Here is a 27106-nt window from a genome sequence, read left to right as displayed (position 1 = left end):
GAGGCAGAGCCACAGACAGGAGCTGGGTTTAAAGAGCCGAGGGCCCGGCCGGTGTGGCTCAGCGGTTGAGCATCGACTTATGATCCAGGAGATTGGGGTTCGATTCCCGGTCAGGGCACAGGCCCGGGTTGTGGGCTCGATCCTCAGTCGGGGGCGTGCAGGGGACAGCCGATCAATGACTCTCTCATCATTGATGTTTCTCTCTCTCCCTCTCCCTTCCTCTCTCTGAAATCAATAAAAATATATTTAAAAAAAATATTTAAGAGCTGAGGTGCAGCTGACCCACTCCAGGAGCACAGCCACCCACGGGGAGTCTTTCTATCCTAATTTAACCATGGACAGAAAATGAAATCTACTTGGGCGTCCACCGCGCCCCTGACCTCGGTCACGGCTGTGAGCTGCTCTTGGAAACCGATCCTTCCAGCGCCTGCCATCCCACGTCGCCGGCCAAACCCCGACACTTCCTCCCGCCCGGCTCCCTGGGCCCGGCCCGCTCCCAGCCTTTCCCACCCATCCTGCCGCTCAGGGCCACGCAGGGCTGCGTTTCCTACATGCGACCGTCCCCCTGCCCCGTGGAGAACCCAACTGCGCGGGTCGGGGGCCGGGCCCTGAAAACGAACCGGAGGCCAGTGGGAAACAGAAAGCCGGGCCGGGGCAAATACTGTTCCAAGGGAAATGGCTTTCGTTCCCGCGCGTGGGATGGATTCCGACATAAGTTGTGTTTCCCACTGGGGGCCGCAGTCAAAAACGTCCCAAACTGCAGCTGTGCTCAGCTGGCTGACGGGGCCTCCCTGGGCCCCAGGGCGGGTCGTCACCTTTCCCTTCCTGCCTGTCCCACAGGTACCCTGGCCGTGACCTAGAGTCCCCGCGGTGTAATCAGAGTAGCTGGCTGCCCGGGTCAGCAATTTTCAATGCCCTTTTCCTCGTGGGACATAGATGATGTCCCCGTGCCCAGTGGGGCCGACTTCTGTCCGTAGCGATCTCTCAGGGTGGACTGAGAGACCCATCGATCGGCTGCCTCCCACACGCAACGCGACCAGGGCTGGGGACTGAACCAGCAACCCAGATACATGCCCTTGACCAGGAATCGAACCCTCGACCCTTCAGCTAATGGGGCAATGCCCTAACCACTGAGAAACACCGCCAAGGTGTGATGCCCCTTCTTGCTCAGTGGGAGGCCAACTGGCAAAACGCCACCTTGTCTCGGCCCCTCAGAGCCATCGCCACAGGCCCGCGGGGTTCTGGGAAGAAAACTGCTTCCAAAAAGTATCTGTCCCATCTAGTTTTGTTTTTTTTAACCTGAGAATATGTTTTTATTGATTTTAGAGAGAGGAAGAGAGAGAGAGGGAGAGAAACATCGATGTGGGAGGGAAACATCAATCAGTTGCCTCCGGCACATGCCCTGACCAAGGATTGAACCCGCAACCTGGGTACGTGTCCTGACCAACCAACCAGGCCACCCAGCCAGGGCCGTCTCATCAAGGTTTTTATTATTATTATTAATTTTAGAGAAAGATCGAAACATCCATAAGAGAGAATCATCGATCGGCTGCCTCCTGCACATCCCCTACTGGGGATCGAGCCGAAAACCTGACAAGGAATCGAACTGGTGACCTTTTGGATGGTGGGACTCAACCACTGAGCCACACGGGCAGGCCTATCACATCTAGTTTTGATGCTAGAAGCCCCTTCTCAGTTACGAATGTGTCATCTACACCCCGAGTGTGCGGCCTTGACCTTCCATCAGCACATCTCAGTTTGAATACCTCTGAGCACCTTCCCCGGACGCGGGTGTTGGTCTGAGAGGGGAGGGAGCAAGGTGAGGGGGCTGCAGCTCTCAGAGCCAGGAGCCCACAGGAGGGAGGCAGAGGGGGCTCCAGGGTCCCCGCCGCAGCTCCGCCCCCATTACAATGGGGGTGACGAGGCCCAGCCCTTTCTTCACAAGTTCCAATCGCTGTCATCTTCATCTAGACACACACGCACCTCCAGACGCACCTCCGCCCAGACCCCGGGGCTCCCCCATGGATGGGCCACACTCAGGCCTCGGGCTTGTGTTGTGTGGGGCTCTGGCTGGCACTGGGGAGGACCTCGGAGCGCTTGGGGGGGGAGGGGCAGGCCCATGAAACCTTAGGGACACCAGCTTGCAAAAGACAGAAGGAACAGAAGCATGTCACAGGGGGGAGGAGGGGGACACACAAACTGCACAGATGCTTAAAATAACAGCCATATTTCAGAGCTCGGGCGGACGGCTCACGGCAGGTATAACCAGGGAAGGCTCCCTGGAGAAGGCGGGGCGCGAGGAGATCTCACAGGAGGCTGCAGACCATCACGGTTGACCTCCAGGTCCCTCCGGGGGCCCCCGATGGTTCCCCCCTCCCTCCATCCCACCACCTGGCGCTGCGCAGTGGCCACACCAAGCCCTCCGGGTGCAAGTCCCTCCCTCAGTAACACCATCCCACGGCTTCCCGATCACTCCATGAAAACACAGCGCCCTGCCCTGGCCTGCGAGGCCCCCCTGCACCCCCCTGACCTGCCCCCTTCAGGCCCAGGGGTGTCCCTGCTGTGCCCCCAGAGCCTGGCACCCTGGACATCTGAATGGATTCAATGTGCGGTGACTCCCCTTGGAAAGGCCTCGGCAGGCCGGTCAGGTGTGAGGTGGACATGTCCCCTCCGTGGCATCAGCTTTCTCCTGTTTGCACCTGAAGGCAAACATCCCCAGCGGGAGGAACTATCCAGGGACGGTGACGGTCACCTTTGTCCCCTGGGCAGGGCCAGCCTGTGGCCAGCGTTAGGCTCAGCAGTGGGGCTATGCCGCCCCCTAGCGGTCACTCAGCCACAACACCGGAGAAAACCAGAGGTTTGCTGAGCCCGGCGGCCCTGCCCCCTGTGGCACCTGCAGGGGAGTCGGTCCTGGTCTCTCCTAGCTTCTGGTGGCTGCTGGCACCGCCTGGCGTCCCTTGGCTTGTAGACGCATCACTCTAATCCCCATCTTTGTTGTCACACGGCATTCTCCCTGCGTCTCTGTCTTTACAGTGCCGTCTTCTTACTAAACACCAGTCACGCCCCATCAGGCCCCAACCCCGCCCCGGTTTGACTTTATCTCAACCAATTACATCGGCAATGGCTTCGCTTCCAGGTCACATCACCCTCGGAGACGCTGGGGGCTAGGACTTCGACATATCTTATTTGTTGTTAATCTTCACCTAAGGATATTTTTTTCCATTGAATTTTTTTTTTTTTTTAGAGAGAGTGGAAGGGGGGGGGGCGAAAGAGAGGGAAACATCGATGTGAAAGAGACACATCAGTTGGTTGCCTCTCGCAGGGACCTGCAACCCAGGTATGTGCCCTTGTGAGTGTTCTGCACTCAGATCACAAATATTTAGGATCCATCCTAAAGAACTCGCTCTCAAACACACTCCATCTGTCAGAAAGAGAGACGCTCGGATCTCCCAATACCGGACCACAGGCACCGGGGCCCTGGGCAGACCGGAGCAAGGGCTGAGCCCCTGGCCCTGGGCAGGGGGCAAACCTTAGCTTCACGCCACAACTGTTTCTCAGAAAAGGCTGGAGGCCACGGCCTCACTGAGCATCTTATAGGTCGGCCCACAGGCCGGGCCACACCGAATGGATCGGTGCAGTGAGGAGCCCACAGGCGCAAACCGACATTGTTCTGGAGAGAGATCTGCTCCCGGGGACAGACACAGGTGTAGGCACCTGCTCCCGGGGACAGACAGACACCGATGTAGGCGCTCAGCACCCACGGGAGCCACCCGGCCGTGCCCCTGCAGGTGGCACCCTGGCCACGTGGCCGGAGGGAGGTCCCCGGCGGCCGGGCACGCACCTGAAACAGAGCATGAGTGTCTTACTTTTTCTGGAGCGGGAAAAGAAGCGGATGCCCCCCGGCGAGGTGGAGGAGCTGGACGAGGGGGACGACTCCTTGGACGAGGAGCGGAAGATGCCGCTGAAGCTCATGCGCCGGGGCGAGCGTGGCGGGGACTCCTGGTAGAACGGGAACACGGTCTTGGGAGAGCCGGGGCTGGTCTTGGGCCTCACGGGCGCAGACACGGGGCTGGAGGGCCGGGGCTGGGGGCCCCTGGAGAAGAAACCTTTGGAGGGGCTGCCCGAGCTGAAGGGGCTGTCCACCTGCGGAGACAGGCGCACGGATGAGCCACGGGGACTCGGGCACTCAGACCTCGGCCCTGCCCTGGGCCTGTCCCTGTCACCCCTGCCCCTCCGGGGTCTTCTGTCACCGAGCTGCTCCTCCACAGCACCCCGTCTGAGAAACAACCCCAAGCTCTTCTACAAACAGTGGTGACCTGGGAAAAGCACCTGACCCCAGAACAGCCCATCCATGGGCCGGTCAGCATCACCCAGAGGCCCACCTGCCTCTGTCCAGCTCTCAGAAGGGCTTCCTGGAGGAGGGGACAGGCAGGCAGAGAACCTGGCTCGAAATGATGTATCTTTGCCCTTTAACCTGCTCGCGGGTCTGTCTTCTGGCCTCTATTTCCCAAGACCTCATGTTTGTCGTCCTCGAGGTCTGGCCACCCAGGGACAGTGTTCTCCTGCCCCCTTCAAAGGAGGGAACGAGCCTTTATTGTCTGCACACAGTGGGCCTGGGGCTCTGTCCCAAGGGCCCCGGTGCGGGGAAGGGATGCATGTATCACCTCCTAGCTGCTGTGGTTGCTGGGATGACAGTCAGGAAGAAAGTGACAAGGCCGAAAGCCTCTGGGGCTCGCTGCATCGGTCACTTGTCACAGGGCTCCCTGGGCAAGGACCAGGCCTGGCGGGGAAACCCCCAGCTCGCTGAGACCCCGGTGGCCACAGGTGTGCCGGGAAGGTGGGTGGACTGTGCCCACTGGGCCTCTGCCCACTTGGGGTGCCCGTTGGACACATGACTCCTGTGAGTTCCTCCACCACCAGAGGGCGCCCCAAACTGGGCTCGAGCGAGGCTCCTTATAGGATGCGATGCCCGCGGGGACGCCACCCTCAGTGACCCCCAGCCTCGGGCCCACCTCTCTGCCGCTCCCTGCCCTGCGCTGAAGGGCCAGGGTGGCCAGGGGAGAGGCGGAGGCCGAGGCCGTGCCGACGGGAACCGCAGAGCTCAAGCCCGCGGCCTCGGGGAGGGCCGGGCCTTCCTTCCCTAACCGGTCCGCGCGAGCTGCACCCAGATTCTCCGTCTGCCTCCAGCTTCACCGCCTGCCGGCGGGGCTCGGGCTGTCGGAGGCTTTTCTGAATCCTTAGGATAACTGATGAGGGGGCTCTGCGTGGCGGGCGGCGTGGGCCCGCGGCCGTGGCGGGGCAGGGGGAACGGAGAGGACCCGGCGGCAGGTGGTACGAGCAAGGGTTCCAGAGGCAGAGGCTGGGGTGTGATCCCGGCTCGGCGTCCAGCAGGGTGACAGGTGGCCTAAGCTTCGGTGTCCTCTATCCAGCGAGGACACTCGGCCGAAGCAGGGGTGTAAAGGTGACAGGACACGCTAAAGGGACGCAGCTGGCACAGTCCTGGCCCACAGGTAACTCGAGGTCCCCGGAGGCTCGTGGGAAGCAGACCTGCCGAGGCTCTAGAGTCGGGGGGAGGCCGTGCCTGCTCTCGGGGGACGCGGCATGGGCGGGAGGGCGGGGGCCGAGGAAAGGGCCTGGGCGACGGAGTCCACAGTCCTCCTCCCTCCAGCCCTCCGCCTGCCACCCACACAGACACCTTTCACCCCAGGCCCTGCCTCCAGGCTGTACCAGGAGGCCACCCGACGCTGGGGGCGGGCCTGCAGGTGGGAACACAGGTGGGAGCAGGGGGGTGCAGGTAGAAGTGTGTGTGGGGCCCCTGCTGAGGAAGTCCTGCCTCGGTGGCACCTCGGGTGAGCTGCGAGGAAGGTGACCTTACCTTACGAGAAGAGTGCTTTTCCGAACTGTCCAGGTCTCCATCCAGGAAGGGCATGGCAAAGGAGCTCAGGTCCTAGGATGGAAGCGGAGCACGTGGTCAATGGCAGTGGCCCTCAGGTGCCCACCTGCCCCATCCAGGGGCTGCACCTGGCTCCACGTGTGTGTCCTCCCCCCCCTTCCTGGTCGTCCTTGAAAATCAACCATTAGGGAGGGACCTGGATGGCGAACCGGTGGAAGAACGGGGGTGATGACACCCTAACACCCCCCCGGAGATCCTGACCAGGGTCCACGTGGCTTCCAGAACAGGAAGTGGCTGCCCGGTCGCCTGTCACCAGGTCACCTGTCACCCAGGGGGAAGGAGCAAGAAAGGAGAGGCGGGGACTCGGGCAGGTGGGGAGGAGCCAGCGGGGAGCGGGAGTGGAGGGAAAAGGCCCATCTTTGGGGCACCGGCGACGGACAGCACTGAGCTCAGGCCTGGGTGCGCCCTGAAATCTCCTGCGGGGCTTGGGTCTCAGGGGGACGCGAGTTGACTGGTCTACGGTGTGGTGCACGCATCCCAGTGATCCAGCCGGCAGCCCAGGTGGACAGCCACCCGCGTCCCACAGTGACTGTCGGGATGAGCCACCCGGCCTCGCCCTGCAGGCTCCAGTCCAGGCCCCGTGGACTTGCTGATCCCACAGCCTTACTTTTTCACATGCTCTGCGCCCCGGCTCCTTCTTTTAGCAACAGCCCAGGACGACCTTTTGTGGTTTTTCCAAACACGGCTCGTCTGGAACACTCTCCTTAACTGCTCAGACACCTCAGTTCAAGGCCACTCGACTCCTTCCCAGAACACCCCCCGCCCCCCGACAGCGCCAGCCTCGGCACGGAGCCTGGCCCAGGGCTGTGCATGACTAGCAGCCGGCTGCCACCCTCCAACCACCCCGAGCCCTTTCCCCCTCTGTGCTGTGCTGCTCCTCCAGCCCTCCACGCCCAGCCCCCAAATCCTGGTTCAGAGCGAACTCCTACACATCCTGCAAAGCCCAATTCAAATATTATCCCTGGCTGGTCCCCATCCTCGGGCAGAATCAATTCTTCTCTTATCTGTGTTCCCACAGCCCTTCAGTCGTACCTGCAGGGCCACGGGCTGCATTCCACCCCCTATCAGTCTGTTTCTCTAACAAGACCCTACACCAAGGGCAGGAGGAGCTATTCATCTTGCTATTCCCGGCTGGTCTGCCTGGCATACAGCAGGTGTGCAAAAGCGTTTGAATGAACTCCTGAAAAAGGCACCCCCCACCCCCGGCCCCAGCACGAGAGGCGCGCCGTGCGCACTGACGGCCCCGCAATCAAGCAGGCGCCGAGCGGCTCCGTTCCCGGGGAGCGAGGGGCAGCCAGGCGTGGGGCGCTTATCTCCCTTTCTAACGAGAACATTCCTCTCCAGCCTCCGATAATCATCACCCTCGGACGTCTGTTCAGCACGTCGGTTTCCACACGCGGAAGCCCTTTTACAGATGCTCTAATGTTCCTCCCCTAAGGACCGGCTGCCGGGGCCCCGGTGGTTCACCGGCTCATGTCAAGATGGTCCTGAAAGAGCCGAGACCGGGACGTGGCCCGGCTCCTGTCACTGGCGGCCTGGGGCGGCCCCACGCAGCTGTTTCCAACCCGAGCGAGAGTGTCCAGCCCACCGCCCGCCCGCTGCCTGGCGCTGCGTGTTTGCCCAGCCAAGCGTCCCCACGGGCAAGTCCCTTGGCACAAGTGGTGGCCTGTGCTGGAAGTCTCCCCCGCCCCGCATTCCGCGATCTGAATCTCCCGGAGCTCACCAGGAAATGGCGCGCCTAGGAGGCCGGTGGGGGAAAATCTCCAGTGAGGGCCACGGGGCCATCTGCTGGCCCAGTGACGGGGACCTGGCCTCTCCGGCCGGCTGACGTTCCAGAGGGCCCGGGCGGCGGAGCTCATCCTGTCGGCATGATTTCGTGACTTTAAACTCCCACCAGAGCCTCACGCTCTCCTCGCTGCTTCATCTACCCCTTGCCCCCCTCCACGGTCCCGTCGGCCTCCCTGGGTGCTGGGTGGGCATTTTATTGGGCGATGTTGAGGCACCAAGAGACAGCTTTATACTCTGGGCTTGTCAGACCGTGGCCACATGCCCTGGAGAGGAGCATGTAGGAGGGCGTTTGGGGACGTGAATCATCAGGATTGGGGCTGATGATGTCACCTGTCGGGGAAGCACCGGATGAAAGAGAAAAGCCCCACGTTTGGGAAAATTCCCGATATGCGATCTGACCTTGAAAGCGGATCATTTACCCCCCCATCCCTACCCCTCTACAGAAATCCAGACAGAAGTCAGAAGTCGCTCGCAAAAAAGCAAGGCGTCGATGGCGGGGCCGTCACTTGTCTGCCACCGGCATGTCCTTAAATCTTCCCATCGTCGCCTCACTTAGAGCAGCCCCTGCAACTAGGAAAGGCCGGTGGTATCCTCCCAGCGTGCAGATGAAGACACTGAGGGTCGGGGAGGCTACTTAGGCCTCTTGCTCAAAGCCAGACAAGCAGACCGCGGCAAGCAGGCCCTGCGACCCGGGTCCACCCACTCCCAGCTCAGAGCTCTTTCTGTTCAACTCCGCCACCTCCCCGGGGTGGCCCGGCGCCAGGAACAAACACCCGCTCGGCGTCCGAGGCTGCGAAGACCGAGGGCTCTTCCGTGAAAAACGAGAATCCCCGGCACGGCGAGGCCTCGGGGGAAGGGGAAGGTGGGTGAGGGTTTGCACAGCTCAGCGAGTCACCCCCCCGAGGCAGCGGCGATACTAACTTTCTCTCCAAGGGTTACTTTTTTTCTTTTTAATTTTTTTAAAAAAAATGTATCTTTATTGATTTCAGAGAGAGGAAAGGAGAGGGAGAGAGAGAGAAACATCAATGATGAGAGTCATCGATCGGCTGCCTCCTGCACGCCCCCGACTGGGGATCGAGCCTGCAACCCGGGCCTGTGCCCCGACCGGGAATCGAACCCCGATCGCCTGGATCCCAGGTCGACGCTCAACCGCTGAGCCACGCCGGCCGGGCGAAGGGTTACTTTTTAATTAGAAACAATTCGGACACAGATGTTGCCAAGGACAGGGAGTGTGGAGCGTCCCACCGCCCGGCGGGCACGGCTACACTCTGCAGAGTTGGGGCTTGTTGCTTACAGCTCCCTGCACCCCTGATATTCAGCCCGCGTTTCTCCATAAGGTAACGGCTCTGTCCTGTTACGGCCGAGGGATGCGTGGGTCCCCGCAGGACGGGGCTGCCTCACTCGCGCCTCGGCCTCGGCCGAAGGTGCCGGCGGGTCCGACGCGGTCCTGCCCGGTCAGCGTTTCCGACGCTCGGCCTTACGAAACCTCTTTGTTGATGCAGCTGGGGTACCCCAGAAAGCAGCCCGCCGAGCGCGCAAATGAAGGACAAACAGAGCGGCTGCCAATGTCAGGGGCACAGCCGGCACCCGAGGGCCAACGGGGGGGGGGCGGTTCAGATGTCGGGGTCACGATCGAACATTCCTGCAAAATGACCGGCCGGCCGTTTGATTCCCGCCGAGGAAGGAACACATGGAGCGAGGTTTTCGCTCCGCGCCATGCTGAGCAGACCCGAGGACGCCGCGTGCCGGGGACATCTGGAGCCAGCCAGCCACCCGGGCACACCCCAGTCCCGGGTCCCTCGGCAGGTAGGGACACGACCTGCTCAGAGCGAGCGAGACAGAGGCCGGGCACCAGCCCCTGCTGTTTGCCCCGGGGGTCCCCGGGCACGTCCGGATTCAGTCTCACATCTGTCAAATGAGAGGGTTTAGCCGGGTAATTTCAGAAAATGCCTTTAAGCTCCCAGGTCCTCTGTTCTTATCTGTTGAGCTAAACAGCAGGTGGGGTCTGGAGTCCTTTAGAGGGGTGCTGCTCCGTCGAGAATAAAACGCACTCTCCCCTCTACGGCCAGTCAGGAAAATAAGCTTTTCTGCTCCCGAGCCTTCAAATCCTCTCCCTGGCCCTCGGCGCTCGGGGCCTTCGGGCCGAGTCTTCATGAACTCAGGCGGCACCAAGGGCAGGAGAAGGCCGTGCCCTTCGAGCCCCTGGTGATGCTTCACAGAGGTGGTTACGACCCAGCGGCATTTGTCACTTTCCCCCTGACGTACGTCTTGATCAGCTTCCGAGTGCTGAGCCTCGGTTCTCGATCCATTTCTAAGGCCCCTCAAATTTTTTAAAAAAATGCATTTTTATTGATTTGAGAGAGAAGAGGAAGGGAGAGGGAGGGACAGAGGCATCGATGAGGGAGAAACACCGATCGGCTGCCTCCTGCACGCCCCCTGCTGGGGATCGAGCCCGCGACCCGGGCACGCGCCGACCGGGAATCGCACGGCGACCTCTTGGCGCCCAGGCCGATGCTCTAACCACTGAGCCGCGCCCACCGGGCTAAGGTCCCTCAACCTTAAGCATGTGGGTGGTCAGGACAGATGCAGGGGGGTCCTAGCAGGCGCTCGGTGTGATTCCAGGAAAGCCATGAGTGGCATCCCCTAAACTGTGGGTCACTCAGGTTCCCAGGCGGAACCCCCTGCCCTGCCCATCTCCCCTGCTCGCCCACTCCCCGTCTGACACGGAGGGAGCGGCCCACACAGCTCAGCCTTGTCTGCGTCTGGCCTGTTGGGACCATGGCTTGAAGCTGGCCTCTCGGTGGCGAGGGCCTTGGCGAGACCTCGGGGGGGGGCACAGGGAGGTGTCTCCAGGTGGACCGGCTGCACAAAACCTCGACTCCGCCACACGGACAATTCCTGGTACCACGGCGGGGGGGCGGTGACCAGAGCCGAGGTCAACTGGAGCCTTTGAAAAACACTCACGTTATATAACCGCTCTCAGAAAAAAATAAGGAACCAACCCTGAATCCCTGGAACTCGGCAACGGGGGTGGGACCGGAGCCAAACGAGGGGAAGGCCTAAACTTAACTCTCGGAGAGGTGCCAGCATTCTGTTTTCCACAGAGGACATCGTGGCTCCTGACTGCAGTCGGAGAGGCTTCCTGATGTAAGAAAGAAAAGAAAACCACGATTTTTCACTCCGGCGCCACCCCCCCCACCTCCCTCCGCCTGGTGGTCCTGACTGGTCCACACGGCTGGCTCGCCTCCTCGGCCTGGCCCCCGGCCGATGACCTGGGTCTTCCGCCGGGCAATGAGCTGGCCCTTCTTCAGAGAAAGAAGCCCTGGGCCATGCAACCGGCCCTCCCCTGTCCCGTCACTATCCCTGACCCTCACTAGGGGGGGCTGGGCTGGCTCCAAATGGACAGTAAGCTCTTCTCTCAGAACCAAGTAGCCACAGAATTCCTAGACCAGAGAGGTCCAGAGGCCTCCACTGTCCCCTCCGCTCTCCTGCGCGCAACAAGTCACCTTAGCATCCAAGGGCCTCAGGTTTCCAATCTGCTAAATGGGCCCACGGTGCCGTAGGGTGGAGGGTCGTGAAAACCAGACCGGCTGATACACACCGACCGAGGCCCCTCCACAGTGAGGGTCCTCGCACCGCGGGGGTCGTGAAGGCCACCGTCAAGGACACGCTCGCCAAAATCAAGGCTGTGGAGGGGGACACGGGGTGTCACCCAGGGCACTGCCCTGAGTCCCGGGTCAACCGACTCCGGCTGAAATTTGGCTGGAAAGGTTCTGCAGCGACGTGAGCTGCCTCCTGAGACCCAGAGCGGCCTCCATCCCCTCCCCGGCGGGAGGCGGGGTGACTCACGGCCCGAGCAGGGGTATTCCGGAGAGACGGCTGCTCTGGAGACACCGCTGTCTCCCTGTGAAGGGGCAGCTGGGCCTGTCCCGCCTGTGGGCAGCCTGGGCTCGACCAGAGCGAAAGGAAACCTCAGAAGGTCGCCGTGGGGGGCTCTCTCTAAATCCCGTCCTCGCTCAGGCCCCCAAAGCGACCCCTTAAGGCGACTGCCCCAGGCAGGCTAAGCCCAGCCCCTGCTAACCCCGAAGCTTAGGAACCGGATTCTACCCAGCGCCCTGTCTTCTTCCAGCCCCAGTTCCTCCTGCGGGAAGGGAGTCGGGTGGAGGCGACAGGGGACTGGGTCAGCTCCCAGCCAGGACAGAGGCAAGTACCTGGGGAGGCCCCAGAAGACACAGGCGGGAGCCACCCTGCACCGTCTGCGGCAACCACCCCCCCACAGGCCACCCACAGGTGTCTGTCCAGCTCCCACGGCAGGTGGGAGTCAGGCCCGTCGGTGATGGGAGGAGGGAGACGTTACAGACGCGGGAGCTCTGGACGCCCCTGACCGGAGCCGCCATCGAGTCTGTGACGGTTAAGTCCTGTTCCCCTTGGCCCGGCCGCGGCACCCGCGCTTTAACCGAGCCCGACCCCAGGGGCCGCGGTGCCGGCATCTGTAGGTGAGGTCAGGGTCTGTGCTCACTGCCCTTCAGTAAAGCGGACGGCCCCCCATAAGGTGCAGGGGTTCCCCCAATCGGCTGCGGGCCTCACGGCGAAAAGGGAGCTTTCCCAAAGAAGGAGAATCCCGCGCCAGACGCCAGCACCGACTCCTGCCCGAGTGTCCACCCGCTGGCCTGTCCCATCAGTGAGGACTTGTCACTTAAATCCCTCAATATATGGACACATTATATAACAATGTATTTATACACTAATTATATGCTATGTATACTTACTACATTAACTTGTAGTCACACACATTAAGATACATATGTCTAAAGTATACGTAATATACATATATATATGGGGGTTCCCCAAAAATGTATACACACACCCTGAAGAATTATAAAGGCAGTGTTTATCAAAATACATTTCATTTTCAAAATTGAGCTATCAGCTGTTAAAAGTGTGCATACATTTTTGGGGACGCCCTATACATATATTATTGCACATTGGTATTTAATGTATGGGTGCTTAGGGTCTATAACATGTATATTCATATTAATGCCCATATATTAAGGCTATATATGGGTGATCTCTCTCCTCTCGGTTCTGTTTCTCGGGTGAGCCCTGACTGGTAGAACCCTGGACCCCTCACCCAGAGCCAGTGGGTGCTGACCTCAGGTGGGAGGCCGGGAGGCTGTCCCCAAGAAGGTAAGTGGGCCCACTCAGTCACCGGGGGGGGGGTCTCTGTACACAGAGCGGGACCTTCACTCTGCCAAGGGCCGTGAGAAACCCCCAAAGCAAACAGCTGGACGAGAGGACAGCGACGGGAGTGAGGAAGGCAGCCCATCCCGGCACTTGGGGAAAAACAGGACACAGCCCCAACAGGCCGCGGAAGGACACTAGGCACAGGAGGACAGCAGGTGTAGAGAAGTCCCACAGCCTCACCTGGGACCCCGGGGCGGTCACTGTGACGTCACCGTGACATCACTCGCGGGGTAAGCGCGTGCGTTTCCGCCAGACATCCACGGGCTGAGTTGGAAGTAAGCGCCCTTCCCCTCGGCACGCCGGCCAGGCCCTGTCCCACTCACCGGAGTGACTGGCTCCTCTACAGTCCCGGGCACATGGCGGCACTCAAATGACAGACTGTCTGTCCCTGAACAACACTGATCCTGGGAAAGGCGCTAACGAGCTCACTCGTCCTGATGTATGAATAACTGGGGATGGGTCTGAGTGCGGCAAAGAGCGAGGCCCAGCGATAAGAGAATGGCATTGACGCTGGGTATCTCGGTCACTCCGGCCTCTGAAGGCAAGGACGGGCTGAACACGGGCCATCCTTGAGACGGGGGCCGGCCCTTCCTCCCTCGGGCTGTTTGCAGCTCTGACGCTCTGTGGTTTTGCTGAGACAAACCTTACGTTACGACGGGGCCTGAAAAGACCAGCTCTGTGTCTCCGGAGAGGGTTTATTTACTGGGAAAGAAAATGCCAAACCGCCAACGAGACTGTGGTAGCCTTGGGACTGGCCCCTCTGTGGGTCTGTCCCACGAACCCAGTGGCCCTGGGTCAGACCTGAGGCCCCCCCCGATAGCCGGCCTCCCTGTCTGCCCTGCCTGGAGCCCCGCAGGCAGCATGGTCACCACGGGGCGGGGAGGGGGGGGAATCAAGTGGTTTTGGTCTGTGTTTGAAGACAAACTGCAGAAGGGAACCCACAAGTGAAGATTAAATTGGCACCCAGGGGACGCGTTCGTAAGGCCACAGGGCTCCGAGACACACCCTCCCCCATGCAGGAGGCTCTTGCGTGAGTCAGGGCTTGGAGGCCTCGTCCGGCTCCTATCCGCCTACCCCGGCTGGCTCGGGACTGGGCCCGGGAGCCGAAGCCCACAACAGCTTTCGGCTCAGAATTTCAGAATATCCAGTGTCCATGTTTATAAAACCATATGTGGGAAGATTCTTCCTAACAGGTGCCCGAGGGGCCTTCCATCCGTACCTGCTGACCCCCCGCCCCCCCGCTCTGTCCCAGCACAGACAGGGTAGGCTGAGGAATACACGGAGCTCAGAGGAAGCAGCGACACCAGGGCTCTGAAATCGTGCCGGGGCTGAGCCAACAACGCGTCACGAAGAGCAGAGCCATCACCTGCGCCCAGGCGCGTTCGTCCCTCAGCGAGCTGGCTGCCCCAGACGCGCTGGGCCAACCGTGGTTTGAACAAACAGCCCCCACCCACCAGTGGATCACGACTGAGTGGGTGACGCAGCCCCCAAAACAGTATGAATTAGAGTAAAATAAGGGTGCCTCTCGGGGTGTCGTGAAGTTTTTGTTTGGGTGACACGCGCCCACGCACGTGGACGTGGAATAAAAGGACGTACCTGTCGGGACAGTGCTGCCCCGGGTGGGCTTTGCAGCGGTGCAGGTGACCTCAGAGGTGAGCTGACGTCTGTCCCTCCAGGTGTCCCGAGAGGGGACAGTGACGAGCCCCGTCTGTTTCCCTCTGGCCTGGCGGGAGCCCTCTGACCCCTCTTTGTACTTCGTGCCCAGAAATAGGCAGGAAATGGAGAGAGAGAGTCCCGTCTCTGCACTGTCATGGGGAGGTGGGGAACTCCTTACCTCCTCCCTGGTCACCCCACCCCACCTGTCCCTCCCTGGTCCTCTGGGCACTGCTGTCCCGGCCAATCTCGGCAGCCCCGGGGCTACCAGCAGTTACACCCTGGGCGTGGGGTGGGGGGGGATCACCCCCCCAGGGCCCTGCAGAGTGGTGTCTGTCAGCACCTGGACCCCCTGACCCAGGCCGGCTGCAGCCCCTTGGTCTCCTGACGCCCAAACCCAGGGAAACAATGCAGCCACCGGATGTTACGGTGGGAAGAGCTCAGAAATCTTCCAAATCAACCCCCTTCTATTCCGGGGGGTGTTGGGGGGGGTGACTGGGGTTAACGGATGTCCAGGGAGATTCGAGCGAGCTGGTCAGAGCCACGGGGTAGAGTCACCACCCAGCCGGACCCAATCCTGGTCTTGCTGCTTCTCGCAGCTTCTCTCCCACAGTGCTCTTTCTAGCCGGTTTCAACTCTCTAGTGCACGTTTCTATGACATAAGATGACCACTGTCTTACAGAGCCCCAGTGCAGGTGGACCCCGGCACAGGCCGGCGGTGCTGGGTACGCTGAATGTCACTCACACTTAATATACGAGGCTGTTCTAGTTGGCGTCTTTGCATCTTTCCTCCAAACAGCAAAGCTCTTGGTCCAAATCTCCCTTCTTTGTCATTTGTGAGACGGCACCTGTTCATTTCCCCTTCTTTCCAGGGCAGGGCCCGCCGAGGGCCACGCCAGGCAAGTTCGGGCAGCCCCACGAGGGGAGAGCAGGGATGCACCAGGGGCCTGCAATGTGGCTGCAGGGCCTGCCCAAAGCCCCCCCGAGAGACCCGTGGTGACCCGTGGTGCCCCTGGGGACAGGAGCTGGAGCAGACACTTATCCCATGTCCACAGCTCTGAGTCCTTCCAGAAGGCAGAGGAGCGGTGCACCGCCGAAGCCCAGACTCAGGGCCCTGAGCCGCGGGGACCTTACCTGAGGCCTGGCCTTCAGGCAGGAAAGGTCTCCGGGCCAGTGCAGCTCACGGGGGCGGCAGGCGGCCCCGGGAGGCCTGAGAGCCCAGGCCCAGCGGCTGGGGTGGGCCCTGGACCCTGCGGCCTCCTTGCTCCAGGTGGAAGCAGGTGCCGACCGCAGCCCCCTGGCAGCCTCGGCCTGTCTGGAGCGGTGGACACACCCCACGGTCAGTGAGGACACAAAGCCACAAACCACGGCACTAACGACTCCAAACGAGGAATCTGCTAGGCTTTTATTGTTTGTTTTTTAACCGCCAACAAATCCATTCCGTCCTGGGGAAAGGGGGGCTCGTTATATAAGGAGGGGAGGGGAGAAACATGGTGCACGTGAGGCCAGAGCCAGGACAGCAGAAACTTCTAGACCAGCGGCTGCCACGGCGGGGAGTCAGGTACAAGACGCAGGGGTTGTTTTCCTAGGCAGGGAAAATAAAGGCCTGTTTCTCACACCCTAGGAACTGGGTTAGAAGCCGTCCCCTCTCAGGAGGCCCTGGGCACTGAGATGTCCTCGTGGGCAGGACGTGGCCCAGGCCACGTGCCTCCCTTTGGGCCAGGATGAGGCCAGGGGGAAACTTCTCCCTGAGCCAGTCAGACCTCAGCATTTCTCATCTCCTTCCTCTGGGACCTTTATTTTTTTGCTGAAAAAGCCCAGAAGGCTCGGGGCCAGTTCCTGGGGGGACATTTCTAGAGCCAGGGGACCCTTGGGATTGTCCATCCCCTGGTACCTCCAGCCCTTTCTTCCCCATTCTTGATCACACGTGTCCTGGAAGCCTCCAGACCACATACCTCTGCCCTTTGCACCTACAAGGTCCTGGGGACACCTCCCCCAACTTGCAAAACATGAGGCTCCAGATCCCAGGTCCTTGCACCCAGAGTGAGTGGACTCTGGCCTTCGAGGACCACCATGGGGCTGACATTCCCCAAAGACCCGTTCTGCTCAGACCTGGGAGACCAGCACGTCCCCGGGGAGGTCCCTGGAGAAGAAAGAGAGCCAACCCCACAGGTCCCATCCCGAGGAGGCCATGTGACAACGTCCGTCAGGAATCATAACCGCTTTGCCCTTGAGCAGCCATGGCCCCTTGGGGACGTACCCCAGAAACATGAAGAATAGACAACGTTTGCATTGCAGCCCCATGACTCCCCAGGGCCCTCTCTCCAGGCAGCCTGGAGGAGGAGACGTCTTCCTGGGGACAGCCACAAGGTGGCCACTAATGAGATCGCCAGGGGTCTGGCAAGGCCTGGGGTGGGGGGGCGTCCTGACACTATCCCAAGGGACCAAGAACAAAGGGGTTCCCAGGCCCCCAAGCCAGGTACTCAAAGCCCCTTTCCCCACCCCCAGGCCTGATTGAAACATGTCCCTCCGCCTGGCCCAGGACCCACCCTCCTTTCCAAGTGTCCCCCTGGGTCTGTGTTGGATTTCAAGGCTCTGTGATTCGAGCAGATAAGTGTGGGATGACTCAGAGCGAGTGGGTGGTGACAGATGCCTGCCGCCAGCTCCGAGCCAGGCCTGGCGGTTCTGGGTAGACACCTGGCTGGGGTCTTGGCCTAACATGAAGGACAAATCCCTCCAGGGGGCAGAGGGCTCTGTGAACCTGAGCAGAAATCTGTCCAAAACAGAAGAATCTCCAGCACAGCCCCCCTCCCCCATTCCACCCCTTCCAGCCTCATGACAGCCCAGTACCAGCAGCGGGGTCACCAGGAAGCCCTGGCACTAGTGGCAGGAGTGTCACCAGCCTCCCCTATAAGGAGGGGTGCTGCCCTGCCCGGGGCTGGAGGGGGCTGCACGGGGCTGTGCCAGGCTCCCCAGCATCTGGCACCGGAAGCTTTGTCTTTCCTCTCATCACCGAAGCATCTCATTTCTGCTCCCCCCAAAAAAGCAGACGCCCCTCCAAGGACACATCCAGCTCACTCCTGACCCTGAAGTAGGGAAGCTCACCTGGCTGCTGAGCCGCCTGGTACCCCTTCTGGGGGGTGAGGGGGGCGTTATCCAGAAAACCAGCCTTTGTAGAAACACAGATTTCCTGCCCAGGCTGGTGGGAAGGGGTATAGTTAGCTTGATTTTTTTTTAATGTTTTTATTGATTTCAGAGAGAGTGAGACACATCGATGAGAGAGAAACATCATCAGTGGGCCGCCTCCTGCCCACCCCCTACTGGTGACCGGGCCTGCAAATGGGCCTGCACCCTGCTGGGAATCGAACCTCGACCTCCCGGTTCACAGGTCGATGCCCAGCTGCTGAGCCACCCCAACTGGGCCCGATCCTTCCGGGCGAAAATATTTCTAACTATGTCCTCATGCGTCTCCCAACGTGGACAAGCAGCACGTGGGACCAGGGTCTCAACCTCAACCGCCCCGGAGCTGCAGGGCGGTGTCCCAGGGCCGCTGTCACTCTCACCCAAAGAAGCCTTCGCCCTGATCCATTATCCCGCATGTTCTGTCACCTTTTTCCTTCCTGAGAAAGGACATCTCATGCCCAATATGGTTCATGGAAGATCCCGCTCGTTGGTCCTGGTCATCGGAGGGCTGAGCACCTGTCCCCACACTAAGCGAGTGTCACGTGCCGTTTCCTCCTGACCTTTTCCCGAACACAGGTCACCCTTCCCCTTGGAGGCCTCGGGACACCCCAAATGCTCACCAGCATCAGCCCCACTTTTACACACACACACCCCCACCGTCATGGAAAAGTGACTCAGCCCACTCAGCCTGCAAACCAAGCAGCGAGTCTGACTGCAAGGTCAAAACACAGGAGCTGTTCGGGCTACAAGGAAACAAAAGGTTCACAAAGTCTCCGGGGCCCGGCGTGGCATGTGCCCGGGCTCCACGCCTGACCCGCACCTGGTTCCCTCTCCAAGGCGCCGTGCAACCCTGCGTGAGCAGCTCCAGTCCACGGCGGCCCCGCGCCCCCGAAGGGAGACCAGCAGGGAGAGAATGTGCTCCCCCAGCGTGGCCGCCTGGGCCGGGCCCCCACCACGACGGCAGCCCCCCAGGCCGTGGGGCCTCGGAGGCGGGGCCTGCTCCCTGATGCACTGAATCCGCACGGCGAAGCTCTGCCTCGCGGTGACTGAGGAGCTGGAGCCGTTACTACCGGGCAGATGGAGGCTCCCTTAAAGGCAGACATTAAACCGCGCAATGCCACCGCAAAGTGAAATCAAAACAGAACCCGAGGCCGGCTCTGCTTTTCCTCTACTCCCTCCCGCCCCCCCCCACGCCCTGTCTCGGGGTGAAGGGTGCCAAAGGCGATCGGGAAAGGGATTGCGACGACAGGTGGGGGGGGGCGGCTTGACTGTCACCAAGGACAGAGAGAGAACCGGCGGGTGAGAGCGGCAAGGGAACTCTGTGAACCCCACAGAAGCCCAAGCCCTCCTGCTTCGATTTCCCAGCAAATAATCAAAGTACTAAGACCCAGGGGGTCCCATCAGAAAACAGCCGAGTCCAGCACAGCTGTGAGAGGCATTCTCCTGGGCTCCCCCGGGGGCGCCCCACCAACTGACCGCTCGCCTAAAGGGACGGGCCTTTTACTGGGCATCTATTATGTGCCGGGACCTGGCCCTTGGTCCACTGGTCTCCACCCCAACCCTGTGAGGCCTCACTGTTATCGCTGCATCTTTAGGAGAAAAAAAAACCAGGCTCGGAAAGATGACACAATTTGCCCGTGGTCCCCGCACAGTAGAGAGTAAGACAGAGACTCAAACTCAAGTCCAACACCCACGCCCAGGGCAGAGGGTCTCTGAGCTCGAGGGGGGGATGTCGCAGGCTTCCTGGGCACCTGGGCTTCCAGGCGACTGGCTTACACTCTTTTCATAACTCAGATTTTAGTAATTGAGGTTAGGGCCCTGTAGTCTGTCATTAAACCACTTTAGGGCTCTAAGGTTTAAGCCGTGCTCATGGGAGAGGTTTCTCCCAGGCAGACGCAGGTTTGCTGGGGAGCCCGCAGAGTCCACGGGTCGGGGTGCTGAGACTGTGGGCCGGGGGGTGCCAGTGTCCACCGCCAGAGGTTTGTCACTCGTCCGAAGGGTGCAGCGGGGGGGGGGGGGACGACACTGAAACTCAGGGCCCGAGACTGGACCCCCGTCTGCCATTTCCTGTCTGCACAGCCTCAGTCAATGATTCAAGTTCTCAGAGCCTCCAGCTCCTCGTGTGTAAAATGAGGCCCCCCCCCCCCAGGGTTGTCACGGGCATGAAAATAGTGAATGTCCATGAAAATGTCAGACATGCTGCCTCATACATCAGTAAACATTTACCGAAACACAAACGGCTGGCGGCGTCCTAAGAGGGGCCCCGGAGACAAATCCTAAGAAATGAAAACCCCGCTGGCCGCCCACAGGGAGCTACCAACGGAATCAATGGACAGGAACTAACTGAACATAACCGGACAGAGAACAGTACACGGAACAAAGGTACATGAGTCCACGGGCCGAGCTCGAGGGAACACGGGAAGGGGTGGGCAAGAAGCGGAGCAGCGACAGGGTTGGTGAAAACCCAAGAAGGATTCCACTAGTTAACAGCTGAGCGGGCACAGGGACCCCACGTTAGCACCTCCACGGCGGGGGCGCCCCGGCTACCCAGCAGCATCGGGCGTTGAGGTCAAGACCAAGCGTCTTACTAACCTTGGAACGGCCAGTGCCCGGCACACGGGACTCAAGAGTCTGTTTCAGTAAAGACTTGGTTTTAATGCCGTCCTGGGGCCCACCCCACGGCCCTCAGCCTGCCCCGCCCTCCTCCCCACCCCTCGCTTCGTCCCACTGCAGCCCTGGGACCGCAGGGGAGGCAGGAACATGACCGGCCTTCAATAGCCTAGATTATCAATGATCTTTGCTGAAAGAATTAAATCTTTGGTTTCCTCTTCTATAAAAAGGAGTTTGCACCTGTCTCATAGGCCTAATGTTGGGCTAAACAAACAAAAACAAACAATCAAACTCAAAAACCCCACTTTAGATGTACCTGGCCCTCGGGACTGACCATGCAAACTGGGGAAGCAGCCGGAAAGGCGAGAAGCCCCAGACCTAAGTGGCCGTGTTACCTGCCTCGAGGGTCAGTGCGCGAGCCGGGCTGTTCTGATCAGAAGGCAGCCTGGCCCGGAGCCCATGGGGCCCACGGGGCCCACAGAGCCCACGGAGCCCACGGAATCCACGGAGCCCATGGAGCCCACGGAGCCCATGGGCCCTGATTCAGTTTCTGAGGAAGATTTGTGGGCTCAACCCTCCACCGCCCTCCCCTCTGTGCCCACACTTCTCTGACCCAGTCCCCCTAACAGCACTGAAAGTCCCCTCCACGTGTGTTGTGGGGTCCCCCTGGCCTCAGGCATAAGGCTCCTGGTGGCACCATTCTGACCATGTCCCGCTGTCCCAGGTGCAGGGGGATGGCCTGTGGAGCCCCCGCCCCCGAGGAGCCCTCTCCCAGCAGCTCCAGGTCCCCGGCTGCCACAGTCTGGTGCTTGACCCTCTACGGCCACGAGCGTCGCGTTGCCCAATGCCCCCTTTCCTCCAGCTGCCCCCTGGGGGGGAAGTTCAGAAGCACAAAAATCAAGCCTCTCTTCCATTATAATCCCCACCCCTGGGTGCCTCCAATCACCAGGACTCAAACACCAGCCATCAAGGACTCCAAGCCCCAGTTCCCCTCACTTAGCCTCCGGCTTATGAAAGGGATTGGAGGGCAGCCCCCCCAAAACCAAGACTACGTGGCTTGCTCCGTGTCCGCGGGGCGAGGCAGAGCCCGCTGTCTGAGTCCAGCCCTGTCCAGGCTCGTCAAGAGTTCAGGCTGCTGGTCTCCGCCCGCCCGAGGACAGGCAAGTGGCGGCTCCCACGCGAGGCCGTCTCCCACCCTGGGCCCCCCCCATTTCTTCAGTGCATCCCCATAAAAGCAGCAAGTACGCTTCCTAGAGCTGGCCCTGCTCCGGCAGGAGGCCGGGGGACTCCTGGGTGTGGTCAGGAGCCTCCCAGGGGACAGCACCGGCCAGGTCCCAAGGCTCCTCCACGATCCCAGTGCTTTCCGTTCGGGTCCCGTTTCATACACCACGACTCGGGCCGGGAGGGGAAAGGCAGAGCCCGTCGCCTCCGCTAAGACTCCGCGAGGGGGCCTGACGCCGGGGTCTCGGGGTGGGGCGACCCCACATGCAGGAGCTGCAGCCCCGGCCCCCCCGCCCCCTCCTGCAGCTGGCGGGGAAGGAGGGACAGGGCTGGGAGCGGGAGCAGAGGCGAGCACGCCCACGGACGCGGGCACACACGCACGCACACCCGCGCCTTCCCCAGTCACGCTCCGTGAGCCACCAGGAAAAGTTACGTAAGGAGAAAACCAGGGCTCCGAGGCAGCAAGGGAACACGCGGCGCCTCCGGGGGTGCTTCATCGAATACGTGGCCCCCGCAGGCCCACACGGCAAGCCGCCATCACCGGTCGCGCCCACGGAGGGGACAGAGCCACGGACAGGAAAACGCCTCAGGCGCGCACACGGGCGGGCGCCAGTCCCCACGCACGCGACACCCAGCTCGGAGGGTCTGCTTACTCAGCCCGAGCGGTCCTCTCCCAGGCGCTCAGCGGCAGTGCGGGGCCGCGTGCCCCCCGCGAGACAGCGCTCCCAGCGCCCAGGCCCATGAGCCCCGGCGGGGCCCGTCCGGCCGTCGGCCCAGCCAACGCTGGGGCTCAGCCGCTCTCCCAGCCGCCGCTGCTCCGTCTGCAACAGATGGGGACCAGGCTGGGCACGTTCCCAGCTCCCGGAGCCGAGCGACACGCGGCCGGCGGGCAGACGGCAGGAGCTGGCCTGAGCGCGCGCGGGCGACGGCCCCGCCGGCTGGGGCTAGCGAGCGGCTCCTAGGCAGGCGGGCAGAGCCCCGGCAGGAGCGCTCGCGGATGGGCCGCGCTCTGTCATCGCCATCTGCGGCCCGGCTGCCGGGAGGCACCTCCTTACTCCACAGGCAGGTCTGCAGGAGGGGGGGCTGAGCCCGGTCTTTTAAAAAGACAGGCGGCCGGGCGAGGGAAGGCAGGAGGGGAGGGTGATGAGGCGGCTGCTGGCATCTGGGCTCCAGGTCCTCCGGCGGCACAGCCCCCTGCGCTGTCCCCAGGTCCCGTCGGGCAAAGGCCGGTTAGCTTTGGAGGAAACCCGGACACTCCCTGCAGCTCCCTGACCTCGGCCTAGAGAGAAAGAAGTTCTCTCTCTGCCAAGGATGGTGGCTTAGGTCCTTCCAAGAGGTTCTGCGAGTGAAATCTCCATTTGAAACCTGGTCCCCCAGCCCCACCCGGACAACCTATAAACGTCTGGAAGGCGACACGGCCCCTGCCTGTAGTAACCATGTCCTATCCCCCGTAACTCTGAAGCTCTGGCATCTGGGGCCCTGCGGACTCTGGAGGGACTGCCCACCCCTCCCAGGGTCAGCCAGTCCCTGGAGAGAGTCAAGTGCTCACCTGGGACCCCCCCCATGTGCAAACCGGCCGACCTAGAGCCCACGCCCCTCACCTCCTCCATCAGCGCTCACTCCCTGGGCCGCGATCCCCCTGCCCTAATCACCTCAGGGCTGATCCTGGACAACCAGGGGTAGTCCCTGCACCCAGAACACCCCAGAAATTTTTCATACTTGCCAGTCCTGAGCCCGCTCACCCAGCTGCACCTGGTCCTTCCTGAGGGAACCACAGTAAAGGCCCCGCACGCATCTCCCCCTGGTCACCCTGCCTCCTGACCCACCCCGGTGCTGCTCCGTGTGGCCTTCGGCGGCCTGCTGAGCCTGTTTCTAGGGGTCTGTGAGTACAATGAGCTCCTTTCTTAGGACAGGCATTCTAGTGTCTGGGTGTCTCACCACATCTGATTAAAATGAATCCCGGGTAAGCCCTTAACACCCTGCCCTACGGGGTGTGCGAGCCGGCCGGGAACAAAGCGGATTTGAGTCGTTAGGAGACAACGGTGAGGGTCCCCTTTCAGAATCCTGCGACGTCCACCCCGAAACAGAACTGGCTAATAATAACTCTGTCTTTTTAGCAATGAGGAGTTGCTTCCAAAGACACCGAGTGACCTGCCCTGGCCGGCGCTGCCCAGTGGTTAGAGCGCTGGCCCGTGGACTGAAGGGTCGGGGGGCAGTCCCTGTCCCTCCAAAGGCTGATTCTGAGGCAGGAGGGAGCAGAGGCAGGGCAGGGTGGCAACGTCTCTCTGGGCGCCAGGTTCTGGCTCCGAGAAGAGCCATGTGTCACCTGAAGCAACTCCGGGTCCTCTCAGACCTAAACATGAACGTTCCCTGACAACAGCCCGGGCCCAAGTCCCGGCTCCGTCATTTCTCGGAGCCTTGGTAGCTCCTTTGAGACAAGAATCGGAGTGAGACCACTTGCTCTGTACATGTCGCAGGGACGTCAGACAAGCAAGCATTTGGACGACAAAAGGCACCCGCCTGCGACCTGTGAGATGACTCTACAGCCAGGGCCAGCGCTGGCGTCAACTCACGGCGTAGCCGAGAGCGGCGCCGGTTAGGGATGAGCGAGGGGGCGCCACCCCCGGGCAGCTCCTGCGGGCATCCGCCAGAGACCCGGCCAAGGAAAATATTTTCTCCGGCTGGCCCTGGCACTCGCCTGGCTGGCTGAGCCGGGCTTGTGTTAGTAACGTGCCCTTCCTTCCAAAGCACACAGACGAGCGGGCGGATCGGCCGGGACGCCAGGACAATGGGCCGCACTGTCCAAAGCGCTCTGAGGCTCGGACTCGAGGAGGGGACCAGAGCCTGGAAACGAGCGAGGGGGTGAGAGCGGCTTCCCGGGGCTGAGCGCCCGCGAGCTCACGTCTCGGGTGCCTGGTAGCACCCGTCGGAGCCTCGGCAGCATGAACAGCTCTGCTCCGGCCTGCAAGCTCCCGGCCACAGATATGGCTATTGTTTCACCGGCGTGTACTCTCGCCTCCAAGCTCCCCGCGGGCCCTGGGTGCCCGCTTCATCTTCAGGCTCAGGGCTGTTCCACCCGCCCATTTTGGAGAGTGGCGGGCAGAAGCCCTCTTTTCTATTCTAAAATGATTTTATTTTTAATTTTTATTTTTTTTAGAGGGAAAGGGAGAGGGAGAGAGAGAAACATCAATGATGAGAGAGTCATTGATCGGCTGCTTCCTGCACGCCCCCGACTGGGGACCGAGCCTGAAACCCGGGCATGTGCCCAAACTAGGAATTAAACCCTGATGCGTAACCACTGAGCCACACCAGCCGGGCAAGGTCAGCCCACTTGAAGGAGAAACCCTTATGAATCAAAGACGTTAGGAAAGCCGGGCCATTGCTGGCCTAACTCGCAGGTCTCGGGGACATTCCTGCCTGAGGCGCGTGCCTCTGAGTCACCCTCCTCCCACGCACATTAATTAATGTTCCTAAACACTGTTTTCCAAGCGCATTCCTCTCCGCACTCTCGGCAGACCAGGAAAGACAAAGCAAAGCCAAAATGAGACAACCACCAAAACACCAGCTCGGTGCTACCTACGGGACACACCCAGGCTCTGCAGGGCGTACACCACGCCCAGAGGGCCTGGCCTCGGCCACCTGACCTTCTGACCTCTCCTGCTTGCACAAAGCTGCGGCCCGGAGTCCTCGCGGGTCCCCCTCCACCTCCGATCAGCTTCCCTGGCATCTGCTGGTGATTACCCTGCCTCTGCCCTGGAATTGACTTTTTTAAGTTTTTATTGATTTCAGAGAGAGGAAAGGAGACGGAGAGAGAGAAACATCAGTGATGAGAGAGAATCGCCGATCAGCCGCCTCCTGCACGCCCCCGATTGGGGATCGAGCCCGCAACCTGGGCCTGGGCCCTGACCGGGAATCGAACCCTGACCTCCTGGTTCATGGGTCAACGATCAATCACTGAGCCAGGCCAGCAGGGCTGAAATTGATTTTTTTAGTGTATTTTTAGCACTGGGTGTTGACATAAGCTATCTCGACCTGCACCAGAGAGAAATGGGTAAGGTTTTGCACAAAGAGCCCCCTGCAGCCCTAGGGAAGGACCAGACGGCACCCGGGGGGCCCAATGGGAGTGTTGCCGACTACGCTCCGATGGAGCCCCGCGTGGTGGTCTTGGGAACCACGGCCAACCAAGCAGTGACTTCAAAGAACTGCAGGTGACCTGGGAATTGTGGCACAGTGTCACCTCGGCTGTGCATGTGACACAGGAGACTAGAAGCACAAGTCACACAAGCGTGAAAGGGGACCCCACCCCCTGCACCCATGTAACAGACCTGGGCTGCAGCTCTCAGCATCCCAGGAATCCAGCACAAACCCATCCTGCTGACCCTTAGGGCCGCCCCATGGCTCGGTGGAGCACGCGATGTACTGAATGCTGCCCGGGGTCTCACCAAATGTCTCATCCGAGCTCACGGGCCAATCGGGGAGAAAGCTCCTGGGACAGAGGGGGAGGAGCCTGCCTTCTGGGAGGCCAGTGTCCCTACCTCCAGCGGGAAGCGTTTGGCACTTGGGAAGTCGACATGGTCAATGAAAACAAGACAGGCCGCTCCCTTAACACCATGCTCCCCTTCTGCGGCCGCCTTGGCGCTGGCTGGAAGGGTCCTCGAACTCTGGTCCCTGGACAGGCCACGAGGGCCCTGGACGGCTCTGGAAGGCTCTGGAAGGCTCAGAGCACTAGATCTTCCATTTAAGCCACACGCCAGGCTTGGCTCACCCACAGCTGAGTGCCGAGGGGCTGAGCCTGGCCAGTCTCAAGCAGGTGCTTCAGTTCCGACCGTCTGTGACCTAAAACCGCCTCAAAGGCACCGCCGAGAAGAAGGTTCTGGGCCACCCAGGTGGCAGGAGCCCAGGCTGCTGCTTAACACGCACCAGCCTTCCCGACTTAATTGAAACCAACACAGATCACACGGGGTACCGGGCGATTCTCCCTCCAGACTGCCATCTATAACAACAGTGAAGCGAAAGAGAAGGGTCTTCACTTGTCCTTTTAAACCAAGGCTACTTTTCTGTGGGTGCAAAAAAAAGAAAATTGGCAGCTCGTAGGGGTGGCTGACAGACCCCAGGGATGCCCCCGACAGCCACATGTCACCTGCACCCCAAAAGTTTCCCCAAAGATCTACTGGGCCTCAGAAGAGAGGCAGAGCAGTGGTCAATAATTATACACAAACACCCCATATCGAACGGACATGCATAGAAATAAAGTAAATATTTTTTAAAGATAAGAAGCCGTGCTGGGAAAGGGGGGACCGTAAAGTTGAGGGGGAAAGAGGAACGATTGCTTAGAAGGTCCCAAGGGCTGACCGGCAATCCCACCTCCTCAGCTGCCAGAGAGCTTTCAAGCTTTAACACCTTCCCAGTTTCTCTTTACGATGCTAATGATCATTAGTCGCTATGTCCAGCTAA

The 27106-nt window shown here is 60.8% G+C and overlaps 1 protein-coding gene across 3 annotated transcripts in view; it reads right to left on the bottom strand.

Moving 5' to 3' along the window:
- Positions 1-27106, bottom strand: part of PRKAG2 (protein kinase AMP-activated non-catalytic subunit gamma 2) — a 165574-nt gene that overhangs the window by 112799 nt on the left and 25669 nt on the right. For all 3 annotated transcript variants that reach the window (XM_087820914.1, XM_087820913.1, XM_087820912.1), the window contains exons 2-3: positions 5876-5947; positions 3867-4143 (exon numbers count right to left, since the gene is read on the bottom strand). In XM_087820914.1, coding sequence (XP_087677040.1) covers positions 3867-4143; positions 5876-5947 — 349 coding nt within the window. The remainder of the gene's footprint in view (positions 1-3866; positions 4144-5875; positions 5948-27106) is intronic.

This window comes from Miniopterus natalensis, chromosome 10, assembly GCF_054644295.1.
Source record: "Miniopterus natalensis isolate mMinNat1 chromosome 10, mMinNat1.hap1, whole genome shotgun sequence".
Classification (NCBI taxonomy): domain Eukaryota; kingdom Metazoa; phylum Chordata; class Mammalia; order Chiroptera; family Miniopteridae; genus Miniopterus; species Miniopterus natalensis.
Note: the sequence above shows the minus strand (reverse complement) of the source record. Positions and strands in the feature narration are given on the sequence as shown.